At 38.2% G+C, this 12557-nt stretch overlaps 1 protein-coding gene across 1 annotated transcript; it reads left to right on the top strand.

Annotated features, from left to right (window-relative positions):
- The first annotated feature begins 5525 nt into the window (after positions 1-5525).
- Positions 5526-7707, top strand: LOC132800556 (LRR receptor-like serine/threonine-protein kinase ERL1). The gene is made up of 5 exons (XM_060814501.1): positions 5526-5868; positions 6066-6368; positions 6726-7009; positions 7105-7351; positions 7460-7707. Exons 1-5 carry the CDS (start codon positions 5526-5528, stop codon positions 7705-7707), a joined length of 1425 nt encoding a protein of 474 aa, XP_060670484.1.
- Positions 7708-12557: the final 4850 nt, after the last annotated feature.

The raw sequence follows: 12557 nt of genomic DNA, 5'->3' as shown, positions 1-12557 counted from the left end.
CAGTATTGGTGTTCTGGTGTATGGTGTATGGACACGTGGTAGCACGCGGTTACTTCACTCGTGAGTTGCCATTGGACCGTGGGCAGGCAAGGTTATTGTTGCGCACAGCCGCCCCCCTCCTTGACCGGGTTGATGGTTTTAGCAGCGGTACTGTCGGGACGCCGAAGTGACCGTTGCAGGTTTCTCTCTTTAACCCCCCGCCAGTCGGTGCTCGGGACGCTGGGTATCGAAGGGCATCACCGGTATATGGTGTGGTGCGTCGGTGTAAATTGCAAATAATGGTTTAAACCCCAAAGGTGTTCAAAATTTATTTACTATAATTTATTACATTTTAATTATATATTTGGTGTGTATTTATTTATTTATGGTTTATCAAATGGTTTAATCCCTTGGTTTTCGGGAGGTATGCACACTGGGTTTTGTGAAAAGGTTTTAAAAAGGGAACATTTCAAACGGAGCGATTGGTGAGAGTTTTGAGAGAAATTATTATTTTCCAACAGTTATTATTATTTATTCATTAATTGTTGGTATTTGTTTTATTCCTTAATTGCTATTACTATTATTTTTATTATCACAAAAGGTGTTCAGTAGTTCGGGTTATTCACGGAGATGATTAGCATCTCACACTCTTAAATTCCGTTCCCTTAGGTGCAAGTGGTGGTAGACGTTCTTCCGGAGCGAACCAAGTTTTCCGCTGCTATTGTGTTTCGAGAAGTACTCTGTACTCTTTCATTTCAGTGTATTATTTCTTTCAGCCTTGTTGTATTTCTGTTGTTTAGCACTTCTTAAAGCTCTGTATACTATTGGGATACTTCTGTTTTATTTATGCACTGGACTGTTGTTGTTTTTGAGAAGTGCTGGAATTTGTGAAATAATTTGTAGTTTGTGGGAGGAATAAGGGGATGTTTATAGAAGTGTGTTTTCAGTGCAGGTAGTTTGTGGTAAGTAAATCCCTTAGGGGAGGCTCTGCCGGATTTTCCGTTGGAGAGTTCGGTAGGGTTTCCCTGGGATCAGGGCTGTCTAGGGTTCTGGGGAAGGAATTCTGGACGGGTCCTGACAAAAATATATATTAAAAATATTATAAATTGGCAATACAATTCTAGATAGAAATTCTCATAATATCAAACGCATAAACATATTTTTGAAATATTCAATTATGAAATATTCAAACAAATTAATTTAATAATTAATAATTTCAATTTCAATTTCATAAAATTCTTTAGATCAAAATATTTCTGAATATATAAATATTTTGATTCACTCAATTGAGCATCAAATTTCCAAATATAAATCTACTAAATATTTATCACATAGAATATCAATTTCAAATATTCAATTAATACAAAATATTTACAAATTTTATTCCCGAAATTAATTTGAAGGTGGGTCACTCACCTCGAGCATGCAATCCAACCAAGATCCTCCATAGGATCAATTCTACAGCTTACACGTGCTCCTAAAACAACAATATTACAGAGGATCAAATAAATTAATATTTTATTCGGATAAATAATACCCGGTATCTGGGGGTTTAACACAAACGGTGTCCAAAATTTGTAAATAAGATATCAATAAAAAGCTAAAGGGATGAGGAATACATTACCGATGTCCGTTGGACTCAATTTGATCGGCAGGGACTGGCAGAATGGACGGAAAGTTTCAACCGAACTTCAACTTGTCATATCTCCCAAACGACAAGGAATTGAGCTAAATGGACCTCAAAATCAAGCTCTGGAGGTCCAAAATAGGTGGAAATGAGTATCAATTTGGCCGGGTGGTAGCCGGATCGCCGACGGAGCCAATCTTGCCATCGTCAGCAACAAAGCCCGATCTGGCCACATTCGACGATGGTTGGCCACCATTTTCCGACTGCTGGTCGGAATCTTCCCCCTCTTCCACCCCATCAGGTGCGTGTGGCTTCATATGATCGAAAAAAAGAGAAACGGGGTGAATTCGAGAGGGAGAAGGAAGGAAGAAGGAAGAAGAAGAAGAAGAAAAGAAAAAGAAAGAAATTTTCATGGGTGTTTCCCCACGTGAGAAAAAAAGAAATTTTTTTTTAAATAATAATAATATTAATAAAATAATAAAATAATAAAATAAATAAATAATATTAAGATAATATAGTATTTAATATAGTTGACATGTGGCATCTCCTCATTGTGACACATGGCACCCTTTACACATGTGGCATACTGTTTATATATTTAAAAATAATATTAAAATAATACTGTATTTGAAAAACTTTACAGGTCCATAACTTTTCAACAAAATATCCAAATCAGGTATACCGCTAGTTTACGGACTCGTATCGATAAGTTATTCACATTCGTACATGAGTCAAAGCTCATATCCCAAAAATAAAAATCAACCCGGTACCCTTGGACAATTTGGACCTCAACTTGTTTTGCTCATAACTTTCAAACCGTAGCTTCGTTTTTTACGTGCTACTAGTTTATGAACTCGTGCCAATGTGTACTTCGTAACGGGACCTCAGTCAATGTGAAATTCCACCGAAAGCAAAAGTCAACATTTGACCCCTTCTCGGTCAATGATGGTCAAACCTGGTCAACTTTGGTCAAATTTGAGAAATTTCTGGTGTACTTCAAGATAGGGTGTTATTGTAACACCCCGTCCCGAACCATGTCGGAATTTTTGCACGTTGATCGAGGTTGACTGTTGACCGTTGACCGAAGGGGTCAAAAGTTGACTTTTTGACCCGATTGGAATTCTAGGTTGACTGAGGTACCGTTATGGAGTACACATTGGCACGAGTTCGTAGACTAGTAGCACGTTGAAAACGGAGCTACGGTTTGAAAGTTATGAGCAAAACAAGTTGAGGTCCAAACTATCCAAGGGGTGCCGGAGTTGACTTTTTATTCATGCAAGGTTGAGCGTTGACTCATGCATGGTTGTGAAGTGCTCGTCGATACGAGTCCGTAGACTAGCGGCACGTCCGATTTGGACATGTGGTTTGAAAGTTATGGACCTCTAGAGTTTTTCAAATACTGTATTATTTTATTATTATTTTTACACGCGTAACGATGTGCCACGTGTGACTTAATGAAGGTGACCATGTGTCACCATGGTGAAATGCCACATGTCAACCATGTGTTAAAATGAAATTATTTTTATTATTATTTTAAATAATAATATTATTATTTGATTATTTAATTATTTTTATTTTTATTTCTTTTATTTTCCTTTTTCTTTTCTTTTTCTTTTTCTTTTTCTTTTCTTTTCCCCACGTGGGAAAACACCATTTCCTTCTTTTTTCTTTTTCTTTTCTTTTTTCCTTTTTTCCTTCTTCTTCCCCGAGCTCAACCAAAACACGCACAGTTGTTTTTTTTTTTTTTCTCTCTCCCGTCCGTCTCTCTCTCACTGTGTTTTCTTTTTCCGGCCACCCATACAGTACACGCGCCGGCCAGTGATGAGCGGAGGAAGGAGGCGAGCTCAGCCGCCAATTTTCACGGTGACCGGCCGCCGGACGCGCGCCGATCGTGCCGGAGAAGCCGCCGGCCGGCAAAATTTCTCTCTCCTCTTTTCTTGTGTTTTCCGGCCAGCCCAGTCCCAATTAAGCCTCCTCTTCCCCTATTTTGGGTCCCCTGAGTTCAAAAATGGCCTCCAATCTCAAAAATTCGAAGCGGTTTGCGAGATACGAGGAAGTGAAAACCGATCGAACCTTTCCGGCCAAATTCCGGCCACCTCCGGCGGAATTGGGGTCGATGGAGACCGGACTTGTGATCCTCGTCCCACGAGCTTCGATTCGGTATATTATTCGACCATTTTGGTTAAAGTTTGTGTTTGACCCCCGGGTACCGCGTATTATTTACCCGAATAAAATATTAATTTATTTGACTGTCTGTGAATTTTGTTCTAGGAGCACCGGTGAGTCGTGAAATTGATCCCGTGGTGGATCATGGGTTAATTGCGTGCTCCAGGTGAGTGACCCACCTTCAAATTAATTTTGGGAATTTAATTGGTGAATATATTATGTGTGATTTAAATATTTGGAATTTAATTTCTATGTGCCAAATATTTATTTAATTTATTGTGGAATTATTTGTGAATTTATTGGATTTAAGAAAATGTGTATGTTACAAATTTATGCCATGTGAAATTATTTTATGGTTTTGAGGATTTTGAAATTCGTGTGGTTTTAATATTAAATCGAGCACGATTTGATTTTCAAATATTTCAAGGAAACTATTTGGTTATGTTGGTGATTTCAATTTTTATAAAATATGCCCATGGAATATTATGAGGTTTAATTATTATATTTCGAGAATTATTTATGCTTGGGAAAATGTGGATATTTGAATTGGTGGATTTGGGAGTTGGTGGATTTGAAAATCATGGAATTTATTGTATTGATTATAAAGAAATTGTGGAGAATTTCCCGTTTCAAGCGGATGGACTGTGCCCGCTATGTTTATGCAAAATGTGAAAATTGTTATATAAATTAAATTTATGGATTTTATGATTTTTAGATGCACCGTGCACGTACTGGTGTTCTGATTATGTGATATGGTATATGTGATATGGATGTTGTGCACACGGTTGTGATTAGTGCGCAGGTGATGTGATTAGCGCGCAGGTGGGTGTGATTAGCGCGCGGTTGATATTATGAGGTTGTCCTGTGGTTGCCATCGGATGAGGGTAGGCCACCCCCCATGGCCGGGACACTAGGTTAGCAGCGGCGCAGTGGGACGCCACGCGACCGTATGCCGGTTTCTCTCTATAACCTCCTGTCTGGCTGTACCTCGGGACGCTGGGTACTGTTGGCGCCACTGGTATATAGTGGGTGCATCAACTGATTTTCGGAACTGCGTTTTAAGAATAAAATGTTTTAAAATTGTATTGGAATTAAAATTAATTATTACTGTTCGGATATTTATTTGATGTCTTGGTTTTCGGGGAATATGAATAAAGGGTTTTGTGAAAATGTTTTAAAAGGGGAACTTTTCCAACTGAGAGAATTGTAAGGGTTTTGAGAGAAATTATTATTTTCAAATAATTATTATTTATATACCTATTACCGTGGTATTATATTGTATAGTAGTAGGGTCGCTCACTGAGATGATTAGCATCTCACACTCTTAAATTTCGTTCCCCTAGGTCCAGGTTGGAGACGTTGATTGTCCGAGGCGAGCCCAACGTCTCAGTTCGTTTGCCGAAGGTTCAAGAAGTTTTTCTTCCCTTTTTCCTCTCTGCCTTGTATTGCTTCTTTATCTGTTATTTTATAAATTCCACAGTTAATTGTATAATGCTCTGTATACTGTATTGGACGTGTGGTTGTTATTTATGCACTGGGTTGCTGCTGTTGTTATTTGGAGTGCTGTAATTTGTGGAACAATTTGTAGTTTGTGGGAGGAATAAGGGGATGTTTTTAGAAGTGTGTTTTCAGTGCAGGTAATTTGTGGTAAGTAAATCCCTTAGGGGAGGTGCTGCCGGATTTTCCGTTGGAAGGTTCGGTGGTATTTCCCTGGGATCAGGGCTTGTCTAGGGTTCCGGGGAAGGAATTCTGGATGGGTCCTGACAGTTACAATATTGGTAGTCTTGTTACTTTGGATATAAGCAGTAATTATATGTGTGGAACAATTCCACTTGGTTTTAGCGAACTACCAAATTTGCAGTTTTTATATCTGGGAGACAATTTTCTCTCACAAAGTTGTCATCAATTGTCTAGGGGACGATGGGAGAAGATAGACGTCCTTGACTTCGGATGGAATAATCTGCATGGGAAACTTCCTGCCTCGATTGGAAACCTGACATTTCTCAGTCACTTAGATCTTAATTGCAATAGTGTTGACGGTGGGATTCCAAGCTCTATTGGAAAACTTTGCAATTTGATTTCCTTATATATGTCTGGTAATTACATCAACGAAACCTTACCAAAATTCCTTGAAGGAGCAGAAATTTTCCTTTCTAGGAGGCCACTGACTAGTCTGCAGTCTTGGACTTGTCACACAATCACTTGGTTGGTAGTTTACCAGAATGGTTGGGTCAACTTGAGAATCTTGTAGCACTTTATTTATCCTATAATTCTCTAAATGGTCAAATCCCAGCTTCCTTCGGATCACTCCAAAATCGTTATGGGAGGCCACTACCAAATCCGCAATACTTGTACTTGTCAGACAATCAATTGGTTGGTAAACTACCAAAGTTGTTAGCTCAGCTCGAGAATCTTCTTGAGCTTGACTTGTTCAATAACTCTCTATATGGTCCCATCCCAACTTCTTTTGGAATATTACAGCAAAATCTTACTATTCAGCTTCTAGGAGAGAATGAGGTAAATGGGACCCTCCCTGAAAGTTTGGAACAGCTTTCTGAGTTGCATATCTTTGATGTTTCATCCAATCAATTGACAGGTATAGTTACTGAAGCGCATTTTTTAAAGCTAAAAAAGCTATTAGATTTGGATCTATCTTCAAACTCTTTCACCTTGGATGTCAAATCCGATCGGGTTCTTCCATTCCAGGTCTTTTGTCTTGCAATGAGTTCCTGCCATTTGGGTCCTTTATCATTTCTGACTTGGCTGAAGTCACAAAAGCAGGTCTACGATGTGGATTTCTCAAATGCTAGCATTTCTTGCTCCATACCTTACTGGTTTCGGGAATTTTCTTCTTCATTGTCACTGCTGAATCTTTCTTTTAATCAACTAACAGGTCAACTATAAAGTCCACTAAAGTTTGATTCACAAATTTTGTTAATGGGATACGTACCAGGTGCAATAGTTGATTTCAGCTCAAATAATTTCAGTGGGTCCATTCCTATTCTAAGTGGCAACTTTGACTTACTTGATATATCCAAAGATAAATTTTTTGGTAATATTTCAAATAAATGGAATATCACCGATGCTACGTTTTCTTTCCTTTCTGTTGCTGAGGACCAATTAAATGGAGAAATCCCTGCTTGGAACATTGTTCCTACACTTAAAGTCATTGATCTTTCCAATAACAACTTAATAGGAAGTATTCCATCAAGCATTGGAAATTGTGTTCATCTTTCTGTAATAACCACTTGTTTGGAACCATTCCTACATTCTTGGGTCAATTAAGTTGGCTTGAAACATTGCATCTCAATGACAACAAGCTGTATGGACAGCTCCCATCATCTTTGCAAAACTTATCGAGTTTGGAGACCCTAAATCTTGGAAACAACAGATTAAATGGTAGAATTCCACCATTGATCGGGAAAGGATTTGAAAGTCTAAGAATTCTTATCTTGAGGTCTAATTCATTTTTAGGAGAACTTCTGGCTCTGTTATCAAATTTAAGTTCACTACAAGTCCTGGATCTAGCAGAAAATCAGTTGACAGGTAGTATTCCAGCTAGCTTTGGACATTTCAAAGGTATGTCACAAGCCTAAATCATTAACCGTTATCTATTGTATTAGGCTCGTAACTATGTATATACTTTGGTTGGCAAATACTATGAAAGTTTTGTTGTAAACATGAAAGGCCAACTTCAAAGATACACCAAGACCCTCTCTCTTGTAACCATGCTAGACCTTTCAGGGAATAACTTGAGTGGAGATCTTCCTACAGAGATGACAAATTTGTTTGGTTTGGTCATTCTCAACTTGTCAAGAAACCATTTCACTTGTCACATTCCTAAAAGCATTTCAAAGCTGAAGCAATTGTCTTCTCTTGATCTGTTGGATTTTAGAACAAAAAACACAGCAAAAACGAAAGAGACAGGAGCTTAAATTGGTGTGTTCTGGACACCCTCGTTCATTATGGATATGGCATATAACCACAAGTTTTCAAAAATAGTAAACCACCTAATTTTCACCTACTACTGCGGTAATCATATTGCCAAAAGACAAGCCATATTTTGGCTACCTAATACAACAGTGTTTTTATCAAAAACTGAAAGTACAGTAACTAATCATTACAAAGTAACTTATGACAGCAACAAAAGTGACATTACACTAACACTCCTCCTTGGCACTTTTGCTGGAAACATTAAGATCATTTCTTAGTGTTTCAAACCTGTTTCTTGGCAAAGCTTTCGTCAAAATACCAGCAAGCTAGACTTCAGAACTGCAATGAACCAGCTTCACTTCACCATTTCTTTCAGCTTCTCTCACAGCATGATATTTGAATGGAATATGCTTTGTTCTTCTATGTTGACCTAGATTTTCAGCAATGGAAATTGCAGACTTGTTATCATAGTATATTGTGGTAGCTTCTTCTTGCCTCTCATTTAAATCAACAAGCAACTTCCTTGGCCATAAAGCTTGATTTGAAGCAGCTGCAGCAGCAATATATTCAGCTTCAGCTGTGGATTGAGCAACTGAACCCTGTTTTTGTGAGCTCCATGAAAAAAGACCTGAACCATGAGAAAATAAGTACCCTGAAGTACTTTTTGAATTCTCCATGCTTTCAGCCCAATCACTATCAACATAGCCCATCAACTTACCTTCTTCTTGCTTCAAAAACCAAACAGCATAGTCTATGGTGCCTCTAATGTACCTTAGCACTCTTTTAGCTACAGAATAATGCATATGTGAAGTATCATGCATAAATCTGGAAAGCAAACTCACAGAAAATATAATGTCAAGTCTAGAAGCACATAAATACAGCAAACTTCCAATAAGGCTTCTATAGGTTGAAACTTCAATCTTGGCAGCACCATCTTCAAGTTCAAATTTTTTATTGTAAACCATTGGAGTGTCAGCTGGATTACACTTCTCCATGTCAAACTTTTTGAGTAGTTCCACAGCATACTTCTTTTGGGATAAGAAAATGCCATGACTAAATTGATATATCTCCATGCCAAGAAAGTAGTTCATCACTCCTAAATCTGACATTTCAAACACCTTTTGCATTTCAGATTTAAACTTCAACACACTTTGTGAATCTCCTCCTGTAACAAACAAGTCATCAACATATAGAGAAACAATCAATTTTTCATCATTTGAACCCGACTTCACGTATAAAGTAGGCTCATTCTCACTCCTTTTAAATCTTTTTCCAACAAGGTGTGAGTCAATTCTGCTATACCAAGTTTTGGGAGCTTGTTTCAAGCCAGAAAGAGTCTTATGCAATTTATAAACTTTGTCTTCCTTTCCTTGAACAACAAAGCCTTCAGGTTGTTCAACATATACTTCTTCCTCCAGGTAACCATTTAGAAATGCAGATTTCACATCTAAATGGTAAGCTTTCTAGCCCTTTTGAGCGGCAAGTGCTAGTAAAAATCTAATTGTTTCATGCCTCACAATTGGTGCAAACATATCTCCATAATCAATACCAGGTTGCTGCATAAAACCTTTAACTACCAATCTTACTTTATGCTTAGTTATTGTACTATCATCATTGACCTTGGTCCTAAAGACCCATTTCACTCCAATGGCCTTTTTGCCTTGGGGTTTGTTCACCAATTCCTACGTTTTGTTTTTGCCAATCATATTGATTTCCGTTTTCATGGCCTCTCTCCATGTCTCGAACTGATTTGTGTCACTGAAAGTAATTGGATCACACAATGCTAGGTTACATCTTTGATATTCATCAGTCAAGGGTCTTGTACCTCGAACATCAGATAGAGATCTTATAGCTCGGACATCGGACAGGGATCTTGTATCTCAAACATCGGACAGGGGTCTTGTAGCTCGGACATCGGACAGGAGTCTTGTATCTCAGACATCGGACAGGGGTCTTGTATCTTGGACATCGGACAGGAGTCTTGTATCTTGGACATCGGACATGGGTCTTATAGCTTGGACATCGGACAGGGGTCTTGTATCTCGGACATCGGACAGGGGTCTTATAGCTTGGACATCGGACAGGAGTCTTGTATCTCAGACATCAAACAGGGGTCTTATAGCTCGAACATCGGACAAGAGTCTTGTATCTCGGACATTAGACAGGGGTCTTGTATCTAGGACACTTCTTTCGGATGCATCAGTGAAGGGTCTTGTACCTCGGATACTTATTCCAGATGCATCAGTCAAAGGTCTTGTACCTCAGATGCTTATCTCAGATGCATCAGTCAGAGGTCTTATACTTCGGATGCTTTTCTCATATACATCAGTCAAGGATCTTGTACCTCGGATTCCAACAGCATCTTCATCATTTAAATCATTCTCCTCCTGAATCTCGTCATGTTCTTGGATAAACTTCTTTTCTGAGGCTTGAACTTCACTTTTTTCCCAATTCCAAACAGCAGCTTCATCAACTTTAACATTCCTACTAACAATTAGCTTGTTAGTTTTCAAATGATATACTCTGTACCCTTTTGTTGTGCTGCTGTAACCAACAAAAATTCCCATATCAGCTTTTTGATCCAACTTGTCTCTCTTAATTTTAGGAAAATGTGTATAACAAATGCTCCCGAATATCTTCAAATGCTCCTCGGTAGGCTTGACCCTATACCACACCTCATATGGAGTTTTAAACTCCAATGCTTTAGTTGGTAATTTATTTAGCAAATACACTGAGGTGTTCACTGCTTCAGCCCAAAACTTCTTTGGTAATTGCCTGTTAAACAACAAGCATCTACACATCTCCATAATAGTCCTGTTCTTCCTCTCACTAACCCCATTTTGTTGAGGAGTATAGGGAGAGGTCAGCTGATGTTGAATTCCAGCTTCTTTGCATTTCAACTCAAACTTTTGAGCTATATATTCAGTCCCATTATCAGATCGTATCACCTTGATGCTACATTTTGCTTGACTTTCTACCATGGCTTTAAAGCTAGTGAAAATCTCAGCAACTTCAAATTTTTTGTTTCAGAAAATACACCCAACATATTCTGGACAAATCATCTATGAAAATGAAAAAATATCTACTACCATTGATAGAATTCTCACTCATAGGTCCACATACATCACTATGAATTAACTGAAGCTTTTCAGAGGCTCTCCAAGTGCCTTTCGAAGGGAATGGCAGCCTTTGTTGCTTATCAAGCTGACACACTTCACACACTTCCAGGTTTTTGCTAACGGCAGGCATATTCTCCACCAATTTCTTTTCATGCATTAGATTCAAGGAGTTACAGTTAAAATGACATGGTCTTTTATGCCACAACTTAGATTCATCACTAGTTTTGGCATAAAAAACATTATTTCCCCTTCTTGTTCCATTCTACCACAAAGCTTTTATCTTTCATTCCAACATTTAGAATTTCACTTCCATGTTGATCATATATTATGCAAGACTTATCTTGAAAATTCAAAGAATATCCATTTTCAAGCATTTTTCCCACACTTAACAAGCTTTGATTAATTTCGGGTACATATAACACATTTGAAATGAGTTTAGTACCTGTTGACGTTTCCACAGCCACTTCTCCTTTTCCTTGAAGTTGAATAAAATCTCCATTTCCTATTTGCACTTTGGAAACAAAGCTTCTATCCAAGGTCTTGAAGAGATCAGCATCATGAGTCATATGTTGAGTGCAGACACTATCCACCAACCAAGCTTCTTTGTTGCCATTTTCTACATAACATGTAGCAACAAATAGCCTTTCCTCACTTTTCCATGCTTCATCAGCAACTTGTACTTGGTGTGCTTGTTGCACTAGTCCTCCTTTGTTTTTGCAAACTTTTTCAATATGTCCTATTTGTTTGCAAACTCTACATTGAACATTTAGCCTAAACCAATAATATTTTTCGGGATGGTTGTCCTTTTTGCAATAAGAGCACTTCGTAAACTTCTTTCTTTCACCTTTTCTGCTTGTACCAACACCACATTTTCCTTTGAAATTACTTCCTCCACTTTACTGCTTCCTTTGATTATTGTTTTCTGGAGCCTTACCTTTTCGTAATGCTAAAAAAGCACTTTCTGAGGTTTCTTCTTGTCTTATAGATCTTCTTTGTTCAGTTGCTTGTAAAGCATTAACAAGCTCTGACAAAGAAATATGATTCAGGTCTCTTGACTTCTCCCAGGATGATATCTTTGCTTCGAACTTTTCTGGCAAGCTGACCAGCACTTTCTCCACCACTCTTCTATCTCCTAGCTCCTCTCCAAGAATTCTGATCTGGTTTACTACCTTCATAAGTCTGTCAATAAAGTCTTTTACCAACTCAAAATCCTTCATTCTTAAATTTTTGAACTCCCTCCTTAAGTTCAAAACCTGAATTTGTCTTGTTCTTGCACTTCCCTGGAACTCTTCTTTTAGCTTGTCCCAGACCTCTTTAGCTGTAGTGCAAGCCATAATTTTGGTGAACATCACTTTTGAAACGCCAGCATGTAAGGCAGATAAAGCCTTAAACGTTTTAGCAACCTCCTCACTATGTTTCTTTATTTGAGCGATAGTGGGATTTGTTGTCAAAGGGGGAGGATTTCTTTTGGTCTCTACTACTTCCCACAAGTCAAAAGCTTGAAGGTAAGCTTTCATTTTTATAGACCACATGGCATAATTTTCTCCAGAAAATATAGGAGGTGATGGAGCAGAAAAATGAGTTGAAGCCATTTAGAAAGGAAGGAAAGGTAGAAGGAAGGTTTCTTGTATTTTTGCTATTTCACTCACAGCCCCTCTAAGATCAGTAGAGCTTTGATACCATTTGTTAGATTTTAGAACAAAAAACACAACAAAAATGAAAAAGAAAGAAGC

The sequence above is a fragment of the Ziziphus jujuba genome, chromosome 2 (assembly GCF_031755915.1).
Source record: "Ziziphus jujuba cultivar Dongzao chromosome 2, ASM3175591v1".
NCBI lineage: Eukaryota > Viridiplantae > Streptophyta > Magnoliopsida > Rosales > Rhamnaceae > Ziziphus > Ziziphus jujuba.
Note: the sequence above shows the minus strand (reverse complement) of the source record. Positions and strands in the feature narration are given on the sequence as shown.

Bases quoted from the DNA above. Each gene is read 5' to 3' on its own strand.
- LOC132800556 (XM_060814501.1), top strand. From the start codon at position 5,526: ATGGGTCCTGACAGTTACAATATTGGTAGTCTTGTTACTTTGGATATA. The intron at 5,869-6,065 runs GTAATTACATCA...GTCAAATCCCAG, and splicing joins GATTTCCTTATATATGTCTG to CTTCCTTCGGATCACTCCAA. The intron at 7,010-7,104 runs GTAATAACCACT...CTGTATGGACAG, and splicing joins GAAATTGTGTTCATCTTTCT to CTCCCATCATCTTTGCAAAA.